This window comes from Miniopterus natalensis, chromosome 7 (assembly GCF_054644295.1).
Source record: "Miniopterus natalensis isolate mMinNat1 chromosome 7, mMinNat1.hap1, whole genome shotgun sequence".
NCBI lineage: Eukaryota > Metazoa > Chordata > Mammalia > Chiroptera > Miniopteridae > Miniopterus > Miniopterus natalensis.
In genome coordinates this window covers 4,208,008-4,228,972 of record NC_142087.1, presented here as the reverse complement: position 1 = coordinate 4,228,972, position 20,965 = coordinate 4,208,008, and the positions used below count along the sequence as shown (strand labels likewise).

General features: G+C 46.6%; 1 protein-coding gene across 2 annotated transcripts in view; it reads left to right on the top strand.

Annotated features, from left to right (window-relative positions):
* The window catches only part of EYA2 (EYA transcriptional coactivator and phosphatase 2), a 201,349-nt gene that overhangs the window by 156,092 nt on the left and 24,292 nt on the right, over nt 1-20,965 (top strand). For both annotated transcript variants that reach the window (XM_087818703.1, XM_087818702.1), the window contains exon 10: nt 13,466-13,555. In XM_087818703.1, the coding sequence (XP_087674829.1) occupies nt 13,466-13,555 (90 nt within the window). The remainder of the gene's footprint in view (nt 1-13,465; nt 13,556-20,965) is intronic.

Below are 20,965 nucleotides of genomic sequence, written 5' to 3'. Positions count from 1 at the left end.
GAATTCAGTTTCTTTAATACTTGTAGCTATTTCATCCTGGGTGAGTTTTAGCAGTTTGTGGTTTTCAAGGAATTGGCCCATTTCATTCATTGTCAAATTTATGTGTCTGGAGCCAAAAAACAAGTATTTACTTTTACAGTGACTTTCAGTTAGTAGCATATAAGCCAGACCTAGACACCTTCAGTTATAGGGATAAAAACTATAAATCTCTCCCCACATGTAAGGTACTGGGTCCTGAGTCATATCCTTGGTCCTCAAGACATAACAACCAGGTAGACATGGTGACCATCATTCTACCCAGGAGGGCACTGAGGCCCTGGCAAGGCGACCAAACTAGTAAGTGTCAGAGAAGAGAACAGACCCAGAACTCCAGAGGCAGTTCTGAGCCCTCTGCATCTGGGCTGACCACAGCCAATCACAAGGCCCCCAAGTTCAAACTTTCAGTCCAACCTGTTTCTCCCCGTGTCAGACATTACACTGTGGGGGTGCTTCTCAGACACACAAAGCTTGTTCCCGACTCAGGGCCTTTGCACTGGCTGGCACCTTTGTTTCATTTGGGTCTTTGTTCTGATGTCACCTCCTCAGAGAGAACTTTCCTGACCACCCTTCTCTGATAGTCCTCTACCAAACACACAAACAGACACACTCCCCATGCCAGGCGACTCTCTCGTGCTCCAGCAATCCTCATGTTTCATTTTCTTCAGAACGCCTGTCACTGTCTGAAATGAGATGTCTTGGTTTTTCATGGCCCTCCCCCTCCAGTAGAATGCAAGCTCCCTGCGGCAAAGGGCTTTCAATGTCTGAGAGCAAGGAGCCAGTTAGCATAATGGTCTACACCAGCAGTCAGCAAACTACATCCATCTTGTGGGCCAAATCACCTGTTTTTTTAAATAAAGTTTTATTGGAACACAACCATGCCTATTCATTTACATATGGTCTACGGCTGCTTGTACACTACAATGGCAGAGTTGAGTAGTTGTAACAGAGATCGTATGGACCACAGAGGCTCAAGTATTTGCTATCTGGCCCTTTGTAAAGAAGTTCACCCTCCTCTGGTCTAGAGCATGGGCTCTGGAGCTAGAATGCTCAGGTTCAAAGCCAGCTCCACTCCCTAGCCAGGTGACCTCAGGCAAGTCACTTCGCCTCCCTATGCCTCAGTTTCCATGTCTGTAACATGGGTAATAGCAATGGTACTTACCTCGTAGGGTCTATGGGGGAGGGTTAAATGAGCTAATGTGACATGCTAGAAATATGCCTGGTACACAGTAAACAGCTTTTGTAGACTAAATTAACAAATATCATGATAAATAATAATGAATAAATAAATGTCTTTTAAAGTACTGCATCTTTAGAAGCATGTTGCTGGTTGTGTAAGAATGTCTCCTCTGTGAAAGGTATGCCAAAGTATCACTACTAATAATTAATAATAACAATAAGCAGTAGACTCAGCGCTGATGAGGAGTGTGGATGCTGGACAGACTCAGCAAATGCTTGCTGAGTGTCAGGCTCTGTTCTAGGCACTTGGAATGAACTTCTCTAAACTCCATGCCCTGAAATGCCCTTCAGTCCTGCACATGTTAGGGTGAGCATCTCATCTGGGTCTGTCTGGAACTTTTACATTTTAAAAATCAAGGTCCCCAAGAACCCCCTCCGCTGGGCACATCAGGACAGTTGGTTCCCTACTCCACCTTCACAGCTCCGTTTATCTATTTATTTATTGGTTTTGTCTTTAAATTTATATCCTAGGAAAACGCTTTAAAGTTTGCTCAATACCTCCAGCTGAAAGAACATTTTTCAAAGGAAAAAAAATCTAAGAGACTGAGCAGTTGTGTAAAGCTCCCAAAGAGAAACCCATTGAGACATCTTTCTTTGTTCTCTTGAATTTGACCGTGATTTTATCATTTGTAGTCAGCTTGACTCTTTTGTGATTCATGATGACGGGATTTATCTTACAGCTCTTTTGGCAAAATTCTTGTTAGTACAAATAGACCCATTTGCTGAGCTAAGAAGGTCTTTTCTGTTTTCTGTGTTCTCCTGTGAAACGGCTCAAGAAACCAGGTTGTTGGTGTGGTTCTTTTTTAACTTGACTGTTCAAACATGTGAATCAGCCTATTTCTTCTTTACAACCATCATTTTCTTGTCTTCCTCTTTTAAACAAGCTGATCTGTTTTCCAGGAGTTTCCAAGTAATTAAACCCAATTAAAACCATTAAATTCTCTCTTTTAATGACAACTTTATTATTCAAAGCTAACCACAAGGAGGAGATTTAACTGGCAAAGCCCTCCATTGTGTGTTAATCCATCCCTAACCTCTGGCTGACACTTCCAAGAGATAAGCCCCACAGAATAGGGAGGCTGGTTTAATGAATAGCTTTAATTAATACTTTTCTTCCTTGTGGCAGAGTAATTATTTGTTCAGCTTGTAAACAGCTACTTGGCAATGATTTTTTTTAAAGACCCAGTTGGCTTGCATGGTGTGATGGCTTTGATTGGTTTTGTATGTGTGCGTGTTTTTTCTTTAAGTGGGGGGGGAGGTCTCCGTTCCAGGGGAGGTGCAGAAGCTCATTGTCCTGAAGTTTGGGGTGTCAGGGTAATCGCAGAAGAAAAGCGGGGCAAGCAAGTCTGCTCTTTGCTGCAAAAGTCTGCAAGCCCAGACAGGGCCCCACCGAGACACAAGCCTGGCTCGCGGCAGCCTGCGCGCTGAGATGACAAGGAAGGGCTGGATGGAAACATGCCAGGCCGAGCCCCAACCCTGCGCTAATCCCCCGACCTTGCCTTCAGGTGGTACCTGAGAGAAGGGTAGCCAGGTGCAAGTGCTGGACGTGGCCTGTGAGCCCCTAAGAAGCCGTTCTGTGAGTAAGGACTCACCAGCCAGGACTGCTTGCCCTGGGCCCTCCACCCATCTGAAGAGCTTTCCGTAATATATCAGCTCACCTGCTCTCCCCAGCACTTCAGGAGATAAAGACTACAGCCACCCACGTGTACCGACGAGGAAACGGGCACAGTGACTTGCCCCGAGTCGCCCACCTTCTAGCAGGAAGGGCAGAGCCTGGGTTTGCAGACAGGTTCTGGCTGCAGCGATGGTCCTGAACTCGCTGGGTCTCACTGCCCTGCGAGACAGGCAAACAGCATCTCCCACTCAGCTGGTTGTGAGATTAAATTTTTTTTTATTTAGGTCATCACTTAGTTAGAAAGCCAATTTCATTAATAAGGTTGCCCATTCTGCAAGTACAAAGTTGATTGACTCACAGTAAGGACCAAGCCTTTTCATTATTTTAAAATCAGAGCAGTGGTTCTCCACAGGGGGTGGAGGTCATTTTGCTTCCAACACATGTGGCAATGTCTAGGGACATTTTTGGTTGTCACGACTGGGCGAAGGGTGCTGCTGGTATCTGGTGGGTAGTGGCCAGGGAGGCTACTAAACACTCTACAGTTCACAGGACAGTCTCTCTGGCCCAAATGTGAACTGTGCTGAGGCTGAAGACCCTTGATTTATTGAAGGCTCACACTTTTCATTCGAGAGACATTTTACAAACACACAAAGCAATATTAATGCACCCACCTATCAGACCCTGTAAAGAACTGAGCCAAACCGCTTCTTTAAAATAAGTAATTATCTTAGTGATTTTGACTGTTAACCAGGCCACCAGAAGTTTTTCAGAGACACATCTAAGGAGCTAACAGTTCCCACCCAAACATCAGCTTTGGATGAACTTGCTAGCGCAGGACTATTTGGCGACCACTCTCGGTTCCCAGACACCCACCCCTACTTGTTATACAAGTTTCCTTCAGAAAAACCTCATGAGGAGCGCAGAGCAGGGTTAACTAAGTTCATCATCCAAGAAGCTTCGTGTTGAGAAGTGGTCAGGACTCTCCGGATGCCTCTTTGGAGCCACCAAGACCTTCCTCTGGGAACTCAGAGATGCATTCGGGGCGGGAAAGATAAGCACACGGTCCGGGAGGGCCCGCAGCTGGGACTGGGCCTGCTCAGAGCACTAGAACTGGCAGGGAGCTTAGTGTGTAGGATGTCAGAATTCAGGCATCTCGGAGTACAGACTCTGGGCTTTCCTGGCCTCATCTCGAAGGACTGACCATGGCATTCCACCCAAGACAGCCCTGACAAGGGTGCCATAGGCCTGGGAGCAGCTGACCTGAGGTCACTGTGAGAACAAGAAAGCATTTACATAGAGTTGGTTTTGCTTTTTGTTTGCTCGGTTAGTTGGCTGGTTGGTTGGTTGGTTGGTTTCTTTCTGAAAGTTTGCTTTGGAAACATTGCATTTGACACCATTAATGGACCCAGAGAGGCCCTAAAATTGATTACTAAAATGGGTCTTTCCACATCACACCTCTTTTCGACTCCCAAGATGATATCCTAAAAAGTTACAGGCTACCAGTAAGTGGGGGGAAAGGCCGGGGAGCAGAGAAGGGATTTGGAGCCCTCCAGGGCCGGCTAAAGTGATCTGATTTCCAATCTCACCAAGGTGTCTGGTTCCCGGAGAGCCAGTCCTGGTGTTAGGGGCGGGGAGGAGGGCAGCGAGGAGTGAGGGTTTAACAAGGGAGCTTGGCTTTTCCATATCAAGTCCAGGAAATGAAAGGCACAGATGCTCAGAGGCAATAAGGGAGGTCTTTCCCATCCCCGGGCCCTCCTTATATCCTCTGTGAAGCCCAGCAGTTATTAGGAAAGAAAGCCAGCCAGAGACTGGAGTCAAGAATCAGGGCTGAGTTTTACATGCCAGCTGCTTGTCATTTCTTCCAGCGATGGAAGTGTAATTTCGTTCAACGGATCGTTCGTTTCATTAAAAGGAGACAGTTTTAATCGGGCATTTATTTTTTTAAAATCTGATGATAATCTGCCTTAACCTTCTTTTCCCTAATAAAGTATTTTATTTGATATTATTAGTTCCTACAAAGCCATATTATTCAGTGAGTAAAATTATTAAGATTTAGGGGGGGAGGTTCTTCGGCAGATATTCCTGGGTTTGAATCCCAGCTCTGCCACTTACTAGCAGTGTGACCTTGGACAAGTCACTTCATTGCTTTGAGTCTTAATTTATCTGTGAAATAGGGAAAAGATATTTTGAGGAGGAACTGTAGTAATGTACACGAAGCTCACACACATTCATATATTCGTTTAAAAAATACTTAGCTGAGTACCTGCTGTGTACTAGACTATGTTCTGGGTACAAGAGACATAGCAAAAGCTCTCATAGAGCCTTCTGGTTGAGGTAGAAGCACCAAAAATCATAAGTAAATAGGTTATTTCATATAGTGATAAGTGCTGTTACAGACTCCAACAGGATAATGGGATGTAGAGTGAGTGGAGGGTCGACATTGGGGTTCATCCAGATGGAATGGTCAGAGAAGTCCTTTGTGGGAACTGAGTGTCACAAAGGAGCCAGCCTTGAAAGTGTCTGGGGAAAGGAAATTCTGGGCAGAGGGAACAGCAAGTGCAAAGGCCCTGAGGCAGGAGCAAGTTCGGCATGTTCCAGGAGCAGAGAGATGGGCTGGAGTGGAGAAGTAAATGGTGGCCACTGAAGGAGGCTGGCTTTACTCAGAGGCCATGGGAAGCCACTGGGTTTTTAATAACAGCATACAGACATGCCCTAAGGCAAAATAATAACTCAGACGGGGTGGGGGATTAGAGGTGCCATCAGAAGAGAAGACATTCAGTCTTTCTGAAGCACTGCCTGGCAAAGCTTGGTTGTTGCTAAAATGTGTAGAAGCACTTGAGCTTGCCCACTGGACATTGCCAATGTTGGAAACACTCATTTTTCTAAGGACCTGAGGGAGTGGAAGGCAGAGTCAAGAATCTTTCGATTATAAGCAACAGAAACTCAGCATCTATTAGTTTAAGCCCAAAAGGAATATGTATTTGCTCCTGTAACTGAAATGTCCAGAAGTAGACTTCAGGAGCAGTGGGATCTGATCCCCAAATACTTTCATGTGAATATGTGTGCACTGTCAGGAAGGCTCTGCCTGTGTTCGTAACAGGGATGGCTGCCAGCACCCTCAAGCTTAGGTTCTATCAGCTCAGCCACCCTTGGGCTAAGAAGGTTCCTCTTTCCCAACAGTTATAGCTGAAGTCCTAGAGCCAGTTTTCATTGGCTCCCATTGGCCACGTGACCATCCCTGAACCAGTCACTATGATTCTGGCCAGGCCTACCTTGTAAGATCATCCTGGGTATTATCTTTACTAAAAATGATTAACTGCTCATTTACAGACATGAAAATTCATTTCCAGAGAAATTATGTATCTCCACAATATCATGCCACCTCTTGCTCAAGGTGTCCGATAAAGACACTGGTGGGGTTCCCAAGACCACCCTCAGGCCTGATGAGCTAGAAGGACCTACAAGACTCAGAAAGGCTTTTATACTCACAGTTACAGTTTATTACAATGAAAACACAGATTAAGATGAACAAAGGGAAAAGGCATATGGAATGAAGTCCAGGAGAAGCCAGGCACAACCTTCCAGGTGTCTTCTCCCAGCAGAGCACCCACACTCCAGTCCATTCTCCCAGCACTGATGTGTGACAACACGTGGGAAGTGTTGCCAACCAGGGAAGTTCACCTGAGCTTTGATGTCCAGGGTCTTGTTGGGGTCAGTGACATAGGCATGTATGCCTTTGGGACTGACCTCAGCTACTCGGCCAACCCCCCAGAACAAAAACAGGTGTTCCCCATAAATCACATTGTTAGCATGAACTATTGGAGCAACTGGGATTGCGTCGCCTCGGGGCTCAGAGCTCATCTACCAGAAGCCAGCCAAGGGCCAGTCTTGAAGACAGACCTTTCTTAGGATTGTGCAGGGTTTAGCAACCCCAGCCTGCTGAGTTAACACTTTCCTGCGCAGACAGGGACCGCAAATGAAATCAACTAAATGGCTCAGCTCAAGTGGAGGCCACTAGATACTATAGAGGCCTGGGACATCTGGATATTCCAGAGGGGAGCTCTTCTGTCTTGTCATGCAGCTGGGCCGTGGAAGGCAGACACTCCCTCAAAGCAAGGAAACCAGAACAGGCATCATGGCGTAACCAGAGGACGTGGAATCTGGAGTCAGATCAGATCTGAGCTCCAGTCTGAACACTGCCTCTTACAGGTGACCATGAACAAGTTTCATACTAACAACAGTAATAGTTCTTAAGTAGCAATATAAGCACACACTCGCTCCAACTGAAATAGAAGTTCACCATTACTGCATACAATGTACTCTGACATTTTGTCATCGATTCTAGGGGTTGGCAAACTATTTTTCGTAAAGGGATGCTCTGTAGTGACTATTAACTCTACCATTGTAACTCAAAAGCAGCTATAAACATACATGAACAAATGGGCATGGCTATGTTTCAATAAAACTTTATTTACAAGCACAGGCTGTGGGCCATAGTTTACTGACCCCTGGATTCTCTCGTATTTCTTCCATTCTTTTTTCCTTTTTAATGCTCATTGTTAAAGTAAACTTTTACTAAAAGGATTATTACCTACACTTTGAAAAACTCGTTTAATCTTCATAATAACCCTGTGAGGTAAGTAACCTCATTTCACAGGTGAGAAACTGAGGCACACAGAGGTTAATTAACTTGTATAAGGTCATCTAGCTGGTAAGAGGTGGAACTGGCCTGGATTATAAGCAGTCTGGCTCAGAGCCCACCTTTTTCACCTATAGTCCAAAGCACTCAATCAAGATTAGCTATTATCATTGTTTATTATTATTATTATTATTTAATCAGCTGTGAAAGAACCCGAACGACCACAGCCATAGAAGCCAATTTCAAGATGAATGTGGGGTGTGCCTTTCTTTTGTTCAAAGGGTTGTGATGCTGAACAGTATGTGGATCTCACTTCTTTGAATTACACCCTTTAGAACCACCTATTATAAAATTTGGAAAACTCAGAAAAACTTTTTTTGTAAAATCTTGGACCTTTTTTTTTTTTAATGAAAGCAATTGCCTCCTAATCTGTGGGGATTGGGAAGTAGACCTCTAGGGATACATCTTAAATTGGGGAGCTTGTAAAGTTGGAGATGGTGGAGACCCTTGATAGAAAACAACTGCTCTCTTCTTAATGAACCTTGGTGAACCTTTGTGTTCGGGTTTTGAAACCTCCAGAAATCCACATGCCATTTTCCTCTTTTGTGTGTGACATCAGATTAATTTTGTTTTTAGAAAGACTTTCTTTTTTACACTCCTACCCTCTCCCCTCCATCCAGGAAATGCAACCATACGTCACAAGATAACTTACTGATCCCCAAGGCACATCCGAGAGCGGTCCATATGGTGAAAGTCCCCACCACCTCTAATTAAGAGAACTTCACCAAGGATGCATGATACTCAGGTTACCGAGCTGCACCCAGGTCCTCAGCATCCGCCTGCGGCCTGGCTGGGGCAGGGTGTCCAGTGCTCCAAGCCTCCTAAGTGAGTGGGTGCATAGCCCACCCCGCCATCATCAAAATCGACCCTGAGGACCTGTAGAACATTAGGGCAGGTTGAAAAGACCTGCAGTGCCCTAGCCTGACTCCCCCTTCACTGGGAGAGAACCACTCGCAAACTCTCGAAGATGACATTCCCTCCACCCCAACCCCTCAAGCCTCCAGCACAGTCCTTGGACGGACAAGTTACAAATTGAAGCCTGTTCTGGGAAAATTCCCTCTTCTCAGATCATTTCTTAAAAGCAAATCTCTTTCTGCTGTTACTTGTTGAGGAAATTAACCACTGCTGTTTTTTTTTTCTTTACTCCAAAGACTATGTAATGATGAAGAAAATGGATTTCATGTGAGATGGTACCATCTGATTGCGTGGCTGTTCCTGCTGGGTTTGCAGGAACAGGTTCTCTGCTTAAGGGTGCGAGCAGGGAACTGGGGGACTCTGACAGTGACCGGCACGTGCGGAGCTGGCTGCGTATCAGGCCGGTGTTTACACATGTGCTGTCTCATGTCATCCTCAGGCAACGGTAGATGGCAGAGGGATCAGAGTGGATTTGAGTGGGTCAGTGGCCTTTTGTTGGCTGGGAAACATGGTGTGAAGGCTCCCATATTTAGGCTTCATTTCACTGAGCGACGTGCTAGGTCAGACAGAAGGTCCTCGCCTTCCAAGCTGCGCAGGGTGACTGAAGCCCACAGACCAGGACAGTGTGTTTCTGGAGTATATTAGGGATGTATTCAGTAGGCAGCTCACGATGAAACCGATGGCTTTTGTCTTGCCCGTATGGATTTCACATTTATTAATGCTGAGTCTCCAACAATTTTTCCTTAGTTTCTCAGTCTCTGCAACCCTGGAAAAACATTTTTCTACTTGGATAAAGTGGCCTGGCCCAGGGTAACACTGTGTTACTTAACTCCTGGGACAGTTGTGCTTTTCTTGGGCTATTCCAGACTTTTCTGCCTTTGTACAACTAGTTTTTATCAAGTTCCTTGAAAGGAGGTCTCTCCTCTGCAGGTAGAAACAATCTAATAAGCAACATGCAAGCGGATTTTAGGAAAACCAGAAATTACAAGAATGCTTAAGGAATAGATAGGTTTTCTAAGGTTTTCCTCAGAAACATTTGAGCACCTTTGAATTTTTGTTTTAATTTTTTTTTAATAGAGGGAGGAAGGAGGGAGAGGGAGAGAGAAACATCAATGTCAGAGCGAAGCATGGATCAGCTGCCTCCTGCACGGCCCCTACCAGGGATCGAGCCTGCAGCCCGGGCGTGGGTCCTGACCAGGAGCAGAACCAGCAACCTTCTGGTGCCCAGGATGACACCCAACCAACTGAGCCACACCAGCCAGGACTGGCTTAATTATACAATAACTATTTGGATCCCTTCTCTTTTATCAAATTTTAGAATATTCTAGATAATGCTGAAGTTTACTTCGATCATCATCACCTCTAATTCCTGTCCCTGCCTCTGCCTGCCAGGAGTAATTACTGTTCTGACTCTGGGTATATCCTTTAGGATATTTATAAATGTATAAGTGCCCATGAAAAATATGTAGGAACATTTTATGTGTTTCTAGGATGTAGTAATAACATGCAGTATATAACTTTTAGAAGAGCGCTGCTTTCATGCAATAATATTTTTTGTATGTATCCATGTTAATACATGAAAATCAGGTTCGTTTCGTTCAATTGAATTTAGTTTTCCACTGTTGAATATACTACTATATTTTATTTCTCTAATCTCCTTTGGCTGGGCAGCTAAATCATTTCCAGTGTTTTGCTATTTACAAACAATTCTGTATTCTGTAAGGAACATCTTTTTACATGTCCCTTGTTCATACGTATGGGGGTTTTTCTAGGATAGATAATGAGAAGTGGAATTACTGAGAATGTTCTTTTATTTTTTATTTCGTTTTTTAATCCAAGAAATATAGTTATGCCTCTAACTATATGCATATAGTTTAAAACTCATCGCGTCCTCCAAAAGGGAGTAGAATGGAAAACAGCAGTCCCCAGTGACCCCCCACTCCTTTTTTTCCGCCCAGAGGTGACAACTGTCAACTCTTGCTGATTCTCTGGGTATTTACCTCCAAATTTCTAAGTAACTTATTTAAGTTACTGCATCTGGGTGTGTTTTTTCTACTGAGGCATGATCCCCGGCTTCCCAAGCTGGAAGGCAAGGATTCAGCTCCCTTTTCTCATCCTTGCCCCATCACACACGCAAGCTCTCTCCTCCCAGTGTCAATCATCATTTCAGCTTTATCAGCGTAGAGCATTTGCCTTCTTATAAGGACACAAATACGTGTCACAGATAAGCCATTCTGTCCCCAATAGCTGCTTTTCCTGTTCATGTCCTGGCCTGGGGGTTGCCGTTTTCCCCAGTCAGCCCTTCCAGCGGTGAGCCTGGTGGCAGCCGTGCCCGCTGCTCGCCCCGTGGGCGGAGGGCTGGTGGCAGCCGTGCCCGCTGCTCGCCCCGTGGGCGGAGGGCTGGTGGCAGCCGTGCCCGCTGCTCGCCCCATGGGCTGAGGGCTGGTGGCAGCCGTGCCCGCTGCTCGCCCCGTGGGCGGAGGGCTGGTGGCAGCCGTGCCCGCTGCTCGCCCCGTGGGCTGAGGGCTGGTGGCAGCCGTGCCCGCTGCTCTCCCAGTGGGCGGAGGGCTGGTGGCAGCCATGCCCGCTGCTCGCCCCGTGGGCTGAGGGCTGGTGGCAGCCGTGCCCGCTGCCTGCCCAGTGGGCTGAGGGCTGGTGGCAGCCGTGCCCGCTGCTCTCCCAGTGGGCTGAGGGCTGGTGGCAGCCGTGCCCGCTGCTCTCCCAGTGGGCGGAGGACTGGTGGCAGCCGTGCCCGCTGCCCGCCCCGCGCACTGGGGGCTGGTGGCAGCCGTGCCCGCTGCTGGCCCCGCGGGCGGAGGGCGGGCATCAGCGGCGGGTGTGCAGCCCAGGGGGGTGGCGCTCAGTCATACAGAGGTGGGACGGCTTGGGCCCGAGTAACCCGTGAAAACACCCCAGAACCTTTTCCCAGGCCACGCCGTGGTTCCCTCCTTGGCCCCGAGCAGTTTGTTTTCCTCATTTTCGCTTCATTTTTCACCGTGTCCTCGACGCCGCGACATCCAGCCAGGACGCGGAGCGCTGAGCCCTGGCGCTGGGCCCTGATGAGGTGTTTCTCCTAATGGCTGCGATCCTGGGCTTCATTCTTCACAGTTGTGTGTGTGAAGCTGAGATCACCAGCTATACTTTTTTCCCCTTCTTTTTTTAAAGGGTCAAGAAGGGTTGATGTCATTAATTATTTTTATAATAGAAGTTAAAAAAAAAAATTCAAACAGGAAGGGAGGGATACAGAGGGACAGTACACAGTCCCCTTTGTGCCCCCAGCCCTGACCCCCTCCAAGACCTCCTCAAAAGCAGTGCTGCTCTAGAACCAGATTTCCTGGGTTCAGATCCCAACACTTCCCAGCTGTGTGGCTTTGAGCAGGTTACCTAACCTTTATGAGCCTCAGTTTTCTCATCTATAAAATGGAGAAATAATAGTGCTCACCTCAGAGAGCTCTGTCTGAATTAAATGTTAATACTTATAAAGTGGCACAAAGAAAACACATAATAGATATTAATCAGGAATATTACTAAGTGTTGTATATCCTTTTAGACCAGTGGTTCTTAACCTTGGCTGCACATTAAAATCATGTGGGGGAGCTTTAAACATTCCTGATGCCTGGACCCCACCCTCAGCAATTCTGATTTTACAGGTGTGGGGTTCAACCTGAGCCTCAGGATTTTTAAATGCTCCTCACATCATTACAGTGTACAGCCAGGGTTGAGAAACCTTATGCTGCATATTTTCCATGTGTACCAGTTGGGATAGGTGAGGTTATGCTACAGTAACAAACATCCCCCAAATCTCAACCTCTCATTTATGGTACAGGTCCATTGTGGCTGTTGCAGCCTCAACACACATCATCTTTACTTTGGAACTCAGGGTGTCAGGGTAGCTTTTATCTGAAGCACTTCGTCTTGTGAAGTGGAAACAGAGAGAGCATAGTGAACTATGCACACTGACTCTTAAAGCTTCTGACCAGGAGCGGAACATTAGTTCTGCTCATGTATCATTGGCGAAAGCAAGTCATATGGTCACACCAGAGTTCAAGAAGGAGGGTCTGTGTCAGGGCCAGCAGACTGGGAATGGCCAGATAGTGAACATCTTGGGTCTCTGTTGCAACTACTCTCCTCTGCCTTCAAAGCACAAAAGCAGACAAACACTGTCAAAAAATGCAGAAATCATTCTTAGCTCATGAGCCACACAAAAACAGGCAACAGGTGAGATTTAGTTTGCCAACCCCTGGTAGACCTCACCCTCCTACAGGGAGAATCTCTTCAGAAAGGGACCCCCAAATATGGGTAAAGAGTGATGCAATCTACACGCCATGTGTATAGAAAAGAGAGAGAATGGACTGTTTGATTGCCCAGTGTGCTTCCCACGTGATACTGGGATACAGCTAGCTTTTGTTACTTAGTAGTGTATTTCTTCATGACAGCTTCATGTCAGTAGCACTAGCTCAACTTCATTTTTTTTAATGGCTGCCTTGTTTTCCCTGGTATGGATGCACCATAGTGGGTTTTGTTTGTGTGTTTGTTTTTATAATGAATCTCTATCATTAGATACCAGTGACATTTAAAATACCAGGAGGAATAAGGCAGCCTCCACGGAGAGACTGCTATAAAGAGAGAGCCAGCATCCAGCTCTCCAGTCGCTTATACATAGTTGATATTGCTCTCCCCTAAATCTCTCGGGCCTCCCTGAAGACACACATTTCCAAGAGGCCCTCCTTACTAGAGCCACTTCTGGTCCTTGCAACACTGCACACAGTTGCAATTCCAGGGGCACTTGGGGAAGTTTGAAATACTAAAGATGGTAAATATAAGTGATGAAAAACTAGAAGGGAAATCTCAGGAGTTGCACACTAGCATCCTGACCCCACACGGAGGCACCACTTGGGCCACGTGGGAGGCTGCGATGACAAGGCTCACTCACGCGTGACCCTCCCCTCTTCCTTCTGCAGGACACCACGACGTCCGTGCGCATCGGGCTGATGATGGAAGAAATGATCTTCAACCTCGCAGACACGCACCTCTTCTTCAATGACCTGGAGGTTTGGAGTTGCTTCTTTCATTTCCTATTCGCTGTATTTAGCCACCTGCATCTGGTTTGGGGCAAGAGATGCTGCCTTTTCTTTTTATCCCCTCTTTTTCCTTTGGAGGCTAGAAATGTGCGCTAGCAACCCCCAAGAAGGCACGAAACTATGGCCAGCGACAGTTTATTGAAAACACACTTGACCGGGTTATCTCCCCAGCTTCCCTGGGCCTTTCTCTGTGCTGTAGCGGCGATGTCCACTGGCGGTGCTGCTAATCCAATAAAGGCTGTGTAGTTGCTTCCTCCTGAAATTTGCTATTTAATAAGTTGATTAAGGCAAATTAGTACCCATCCTCCTGGGTCAGTAATAATTAGTAGTGGGCCAGGATGGAAGCTTTTAAAAACAATTTACATTCCCCTGAAAACATGTTTTACAGAGAGCAAGTGAGCAGAGGGACTATGCTTATTTAAAGTATCTGCTTCTGTGCCCCTAAGCAAACGTCAAGGGAGATAGTAAACAGGGGGAAAGGAGCTTCAGAAATAAATTCAATTCATTTGTTTATACGCAGCCTGTCAAAAAGATTTGGACATAATTTCAAGTGGAAAACATATTTTAATGGAGCTGCTAAAGCAAAGGAATAGAAAGCTAGGGTAAGGGGTTGTACCAAAAAAATTCGGCTCAAGCTAACTACTGAAGTTAAATTCAGTTAATCCCTGAGCTTCCTGATAGCCAAAGCAAAGAGGGAAATATGCATTACTTACCTCTGATGAAAGAGCAAGCAGCTTTCTCCAAGGTGAAGAAGGGTTTTTTGGCTGATACGAGGAGTAATATAGGGAGCTTCTCACTTTATAAGTTATATTCTCATTCTTGGTTTACCAGATTGAAAAATAAAGGCAACCTAAAATAAAATAAAATCATTTGTGAAAGAACAGGCCTACTTACCCTAGTAGGAATTTGTCCCCAGAATCTGGGAAATCACTGGAGACTAAACTATGAAGTAGAGATATGAAGGCCGTGAATTCCATATCCATCCTGACCAGCCCAGAGCGTTTACTATTGCTCATCATCAGAAAAGGTATAGGTTTTCCTTTCCAGCCTGCAGCCCGCGCTCCCAGAGGGGCAAAGCCTCGCTGAAAGCATCGGTCCTGTGCTCTGGGCAAGCCGCTTGGGCCTCCTACCTGTGAAAAGGAATCGCTCTCTGCCCGCCCTCTGTTTCCCAGAGAGGAGAGAGGTAGAAACTTGCTGACGAAGAAAGAGAATACCAGTAGCATGGAGGCCCAGGACCACCTCTTTAGCCAGAGGCAGCATGCGGGCTTCTTTTACAATGACCTCTCAGGTCCAGGGGGAAAGAGAGGCGGAGGGAGAGAGAAAGTGAGAGGGAGAGAGAGAAATTAAGAGTAAAATAGAGCAAAACAAAATAAACGTGGCAGTTGAACTCAGCAAGTACTTATGGAGCCCAACATAGTAAAAGGCACAGCTGGTTGCAAATAGCGAGACCCAACTCGCTTTATCAAAAAAATGGAAGTTATTGGCCCTTTTAGTGGAAAAGTAGCTTTAGCTTTTCCCTGTCTCCTCCTTAGAATGCCAGTTCATGAGAGCAGGGACCATGTCTGTCTGATTGACCCAAAATTTCCCAGGCCCAGGCAGTAAACAACCAAACAAACCCATAAACAAGAGAGTTTGTGGTAATGAAATGGATGTGAAAAAAATACAACAATGAGATATGATAGTGAGCGATGGGTGAGAGGGGGTCGGATGGGGGCCAGTGTTCTTAAGGGGGCCTCTGGAAGAGGTGACACTTGAACCAAGGCCTGAATGATAACAGGAGCCAGCAAGGTGGAGATCTAGGGAGGTGGGATCAGCAAGTGCAAAGGCCCTGAGGTGAGCACAAGTGTGAAATGATGTAGAATCAGAGAGGAGGCCACATGAAAGCAGTGAATGAGGGAGCGCAGCGTTGGCTGGCATAGATGATGCCTGGAGAGGGAGGCGTGGGCCTGATATGGTCACAGACATCAGAGTTTATTTACATACTGTGGACAACCACAGGGCTGGGGCACACACACAGCCTTATTTGTGTTTTTAAAAGACCACTCTGGTGGCTGCGTGGAGAATGAGCAAAGGAGGGGAAAGGTGGAGGCAGGGAGACCAGCAGGAGATCACTGCAGTTGTCCAAGCAAAAGAAGAGAGATGGGTTGATTCGAGGTGGGAAGATGTGGGCTCTGGGATGGAGGTAAAGTAAAGCCCAGAGGACTTGCTGATGGGCTGGATGTGGGGACGAGAGAGAGGGGAGTCAAGGGGGACTCCTGGGCTTGGTCCGACCAGGGAGATGGTGCCATTCTGTGAGGTGGACAAAACAGGAAAGACGTGGGCATGCAGTGGGGGAAATCCATCGTTCTGTTGAGGGCACCTGGGGTTTGAGATGTCTGAGACACCCCAGTGAAGATGCCAGATCAACAGGCAGATACACGAGTCTGAAGCTCCTATGCAGTAAAAATGCCAGACACACAATAGGTGCTTTGTCAATCTTGGTTGAACCTGAGGCTCAGAGCAGGTGTTTTGCGGGGTTGGTGTGTGTTTTAAGCGATGCTTCCAGTGTCTTGTCCCCTCTGCTGTTCCTCGCTGGCCCGAAGTCAAAGTTGCACCTCTTGGAGAAAGATCTTAATTACCAGCTGGAGCTACTCGGGGAAGCCAGTTTGTTTCATTCTCTAATTTTTTTCACAAAGGTCCCCAGTGCCAGAAGCCCCCAGGGCACCTCAGCAGGATTGAAGCCATGTTACACAGTGGAGAAGTTAAGACTCACACAAGTGGAAACATACTGCTTATGGTGCAGGGAGCCCTGTGGAAATCTAAAGGCAGCCTCCTGTGGCTTCCAGAGAGGCTGCTGGGATTGGGAAGAGGCCTGATGCCTGCGGGATGGTCGGGTTTAGGGAACAAAGTCAGACCCTTTCTGCTCTGAGCCTGTCATCCACCTGTAAATAAAAGGTCAGCTCTCGAGTGCAGCAGCCGTTTACTGAGAACTCACCCTCTCTTGGCCAGGCCCTACTCTAAGTGCTGTGGATTCAGTGGCAAACAAAACACAGCAAGATCCCTGCCCTCAAGGCATTGACCTTCCAGTTGGGGAAGCGGACCATAAACAACTGAATATATAATATCAGATGAGTGCTCCAAAGGGAGACCAGCAGAGGGATGGAGGAAATGGTTACACAGGCTGTTATTTTACTTGCCTTAACCAGGTAAGGTTTCTTTGACATCTGAGCAGAGAGGTGAAAGGGGTGAGAATCTGGGTGAAGAGTGTGTCAGGCAGAGAGAACAGCAGTGCAAAGGCCCTGGGGTAGGTTACACGAACATGGCAGCTGGAGCAGAAGGAGCAGGAAGGACTGTGGTGGTCAGTGGAGGTTAGAGGGCAGATCCCATGGGGCCTTTGTGCCATCATTAGGCTTTGGATAATATTCTAAGGGTGACAAGAAACTACTGGAGGGTTTTGAGCAGGGCAGTGATATGATCTGATTTATGGTTTAGCGGCTCCCTCTGGCTTCCGGGTGGAGAACAGGCCAAAGGCGGCAAGGGTGGAAGCAGGTATCTGCGTTAGATCAGTGGTCCCCGACTCCCAGAAGCACTCAGGAGAAGTCTGTGAGGGTTAAGGGCTGGTCAAAGACAAGGTAGTTGCCACGTTCAGCTTCAATACAATCTGCCTTTGAGTCCTGGTTCCCCTATCTCCAGGCTGTGACCTGGGCAACTGGCTCTCTCTCCTTGAGCTTCAGTTTCCTCATCTGTTACATGGTTAGAAGAAAAGCCCCTACCTTCCAGGGTTGTGATAATGATAGGAGATGGATGAGAGCAGTCAGCCCAGAGCCTGGCACACTTTACATGCCCAATAAATGGGCCTTTCCACCAGGGCTACAGGTGCCACTGGGACTATGCAAGGTGGGGGCGGGGGGGGGAGTAGTTTATGGTAGAGGGGCAAATTGTTTAATTTACATTGTTAGATATTTATTCTACTACAAGTTAGAAGAATATAACTAGCTTGCTGAACCTCCTATTTTACAATAATTTAATATCAGCACTGCAGTAGAACAAACCATGACCCACATAAAGGGTCAAGACCAGCATGATATCTTAAATAATTAAAGAGTAATGGATAAAATAGAATATAGGGTATACCACAAATAGTACTGGTGAATATTGCTTTAAAAATTATTTCAGCAGTAGAAATTATGTTTTAGTCATGTAAGTCTTCATGTGATAGAAAATGTATTTCTTACTGAAGGTCACAGTCAAAACCATTTGAAAGCCAATGCTTTAGAGCAGTGCCGGCCAATAGAGTTCTCTACAATGATGTAAATGTTCTAGTCTGCACTGTCCAGTGCAGTAGCCACTAGTCACATGTGGTCACTGAGCTCTTGAAATATGCCTAGTGTAACTGAGGTACTGAATTTTTAATTGTATTTCATTTTAACTAATTTTAATATAAATAGCCAGTGTGGCTGGTGGCTATTATATTGGACAGAACAGAGCACTTACATCATTGTAGAAAGTTCTGTCAGTGCAATTTTGGAGTTTTAATCTGTAAGATATGAACTGTATTTTCAGTAATGATGGTGATAACAGTAATCATAGTTGATATTTACTGAGCACTTACTAGGTGTTCTGAGCAGTTAAATATATTAACTCACTTAATCCCCACCATTAGTATCCCCATTGTATTAATCTGCTTGGGCTATCATAACAAAATGACCACAGACTGGATGCATAAACAACAAACTAATTTTCTTACAGTTCTGGGGGCTAAAAGTCCCAGATTGAGGTGCCTGCAAATTTGGTTTTCGGGTTTGTAGAAGGTCACTTTCTCACTATGTCTCCACATGGCCTTTCCTCAGTACCTGTGCAGATAGAGGGGGAGAGAGCGAGCTCTGGCGTCTCTTCTTACAAGAACACTAATCCTGTTAGGTCAGGGTCCCACCATTATGACCTCATTTAACCATAATTACTTCCTTAGAGGGCCCATCTCCAAATACAGTCACACTGAGGGGTTAGAGCTTCAACATATGAATGGAGGAGGGCCCACAAACATTCAGTCCATAACACCCATTTTACAAGTGAAGAAACTGAGGCACAGAGAGGTTAAGTAAGCAGCCCAAAGTCACACAGCCGGCAGTGACAATATTCAGACCCACGAGGCCCGGCTCCGCAGTCTTGATTTATCCACCTGCTACACTGCCTCTCCCGGGGAAAATCACTGCCATCTGGCTTATGGAAGAAGATTCCCAACAGGACACCTAGACTCATACAGTACTGTAGACAGTGGGTTCAAAGGAAAAGAGCGGGAAGGGACGAAGTCACCTGGAAGCCTGGAAGAGGAAGAGCAATTCTAACGCAAGGCGGGGAGAGATTCCTGGGCAAACAGAGGGGACGGGTGGAAGGTGGGGAACTCCGCCTGAGTTAGCACAGCGCCTTCACATGGTACATGCAAAACGAAAGTCACACAAATAGCAACCAACCCCACACTGAACCTAGACAGCACCCTCGCTCCCCACCCTGAAGGCGAGCAAAGCAATGCACAAAGGATCTGAAGGCATTTCTGGAAAGAAGGACCGGTTGGAGCTGAGTGGAGGGCCCAGGGGGGAATAAGGGACAGTCAGCTGACACGTATGGGGTGCTCGCCCCTCGCCCACCGGCCTGCCTGCACGCGGTCATTGAGTGAGCTCACAACAGCCGCAGAAGGTAAATACTGTGTATTCCCCCATTTTATAGCTGGGAAAACTGAGGCACCAAGAGGTTAACTTGCCCAGCACTGACTTGTATTGAGCTCTTACCCTGTGCCAGGCATCACACATGCATCTTCCCACTGAAATCTTACAACAACCCTGCAAGGGAGATTTTTTAAATCTCTGTTTTGCAGCTGAGGAAACTGAGGCCCAAAGAGGTCGCTTTCCCAGGGCACTTAGCTAGTGTGGAGATTTGATCCCAGGCCAAGCCCACTTCTAAGCCGACGCGTTTATTGTTCGCGGGAGATAGTTTTTGGATGCACTGCGGAGCAGAGAAGGAGCGCACGGGTCAGCAGAGTGGGTGGAAGAAGGTCCTCCGTAAGAAACAAGGTTAACCTAAAGGTCCCAGCAGAAGGTACCCCTGGTCCCGTCCAGGAGCGGCAGGCGGGCGGGCAGGCTGGAGGGGGAGCGGTTCCCCGTTTGGCCGGGGCTCGGAGCTCTGCGGGGCCGCGGAGGGGCTGGAGGCTGGGCAGGCGGCTCGTCCTGCAGGAGCTGCCGGGGGAGTAATATTTCACTGTGTCAGCGCCGCGCTGCTCTCCAAGGCGTCCTGCCCGACTGACCATTAGCGCAGCGCGGCCCACGGCCTCTTTAATGCTCTTCAGATAAGTTAAACATTTAGACAACACAAGAAAGATGGCCCGGGTTTCCCTCCGGGGAGCAGCCCCTCTCTGGCTAGTCTAGAAGCAGCATTAAGCGGTCTCACTTAAAAATATACTTGCCTCAAAGGAGGAGTGGCCAGGGAGTCCATCGGGGCTCTGGCAAGAGTCATTTTTCTCAAGCAAATTTGTCAACAATTTCCTTTCTGCAGTCGTGTCTCCAGCAGCCAAGGACAAAAAGTAATGGGATCGGACCACAGGAGGGCAGGTTGGGGAAACCCTGGCTGTCACCAGCTTAATCAGAATGGGTTTTGTTTGATAAATATTAGTCACTGAACTTACTGTTCAGAAATGAGCAACACTGAGCATACTAAGTATCAAAACTTGTGGGATGCAGGTGAAGGATGGTCCAGACAGACACGTCCAGCCTTAAATTACATTTCTAGGAAAACTATTAAGAACTGGTCATGGAAAAGACTGTGAAGGTCGTTAAGCCTTTGGCAAGCACAAACAAGAAAAAATAGAGAAAGGGAAGAAGGAAAAGAAGAGATCGATAAACAATATTCAGAGTGAAAGGGTGGACATGACTACAGATTCAGGGGAGACTCCTTTTTCTTTAACTATGAAAATATCCTGTACAATATTATAACAATTAATTTGAAGACCTAGATGAGTAGACACTTTTCAGGAAGATATAAATTACCATAATTAACCCAAGGGGGAATTTAAAAATAAATAAATTAAACCAGTGACCATGAGGAATTGAAATGATAGTTAAGGATGTAATCCCCAAAAAAGGCACCAGGCCCAGCTAGTTTTAAACATGAGTTCCACCAAACACTGAAGGAAAGAATAAATCTCATCCTGCACAAACTACGAAGCAAAGAAAAAAATCAGCTACTCTTCCACGCATTTTATATGACCAGTGTCACCCTGAAACTAAATCTGGACTTTGAGCGAATGACCAATAGATAAACCAGTGTCATTGCTGCTAAAAAGTGGGACATCCTTGCAATCCCTCAGATAAATTCACTGGTGCCCAGTGACTCTGTAGGTAATTCCACTTG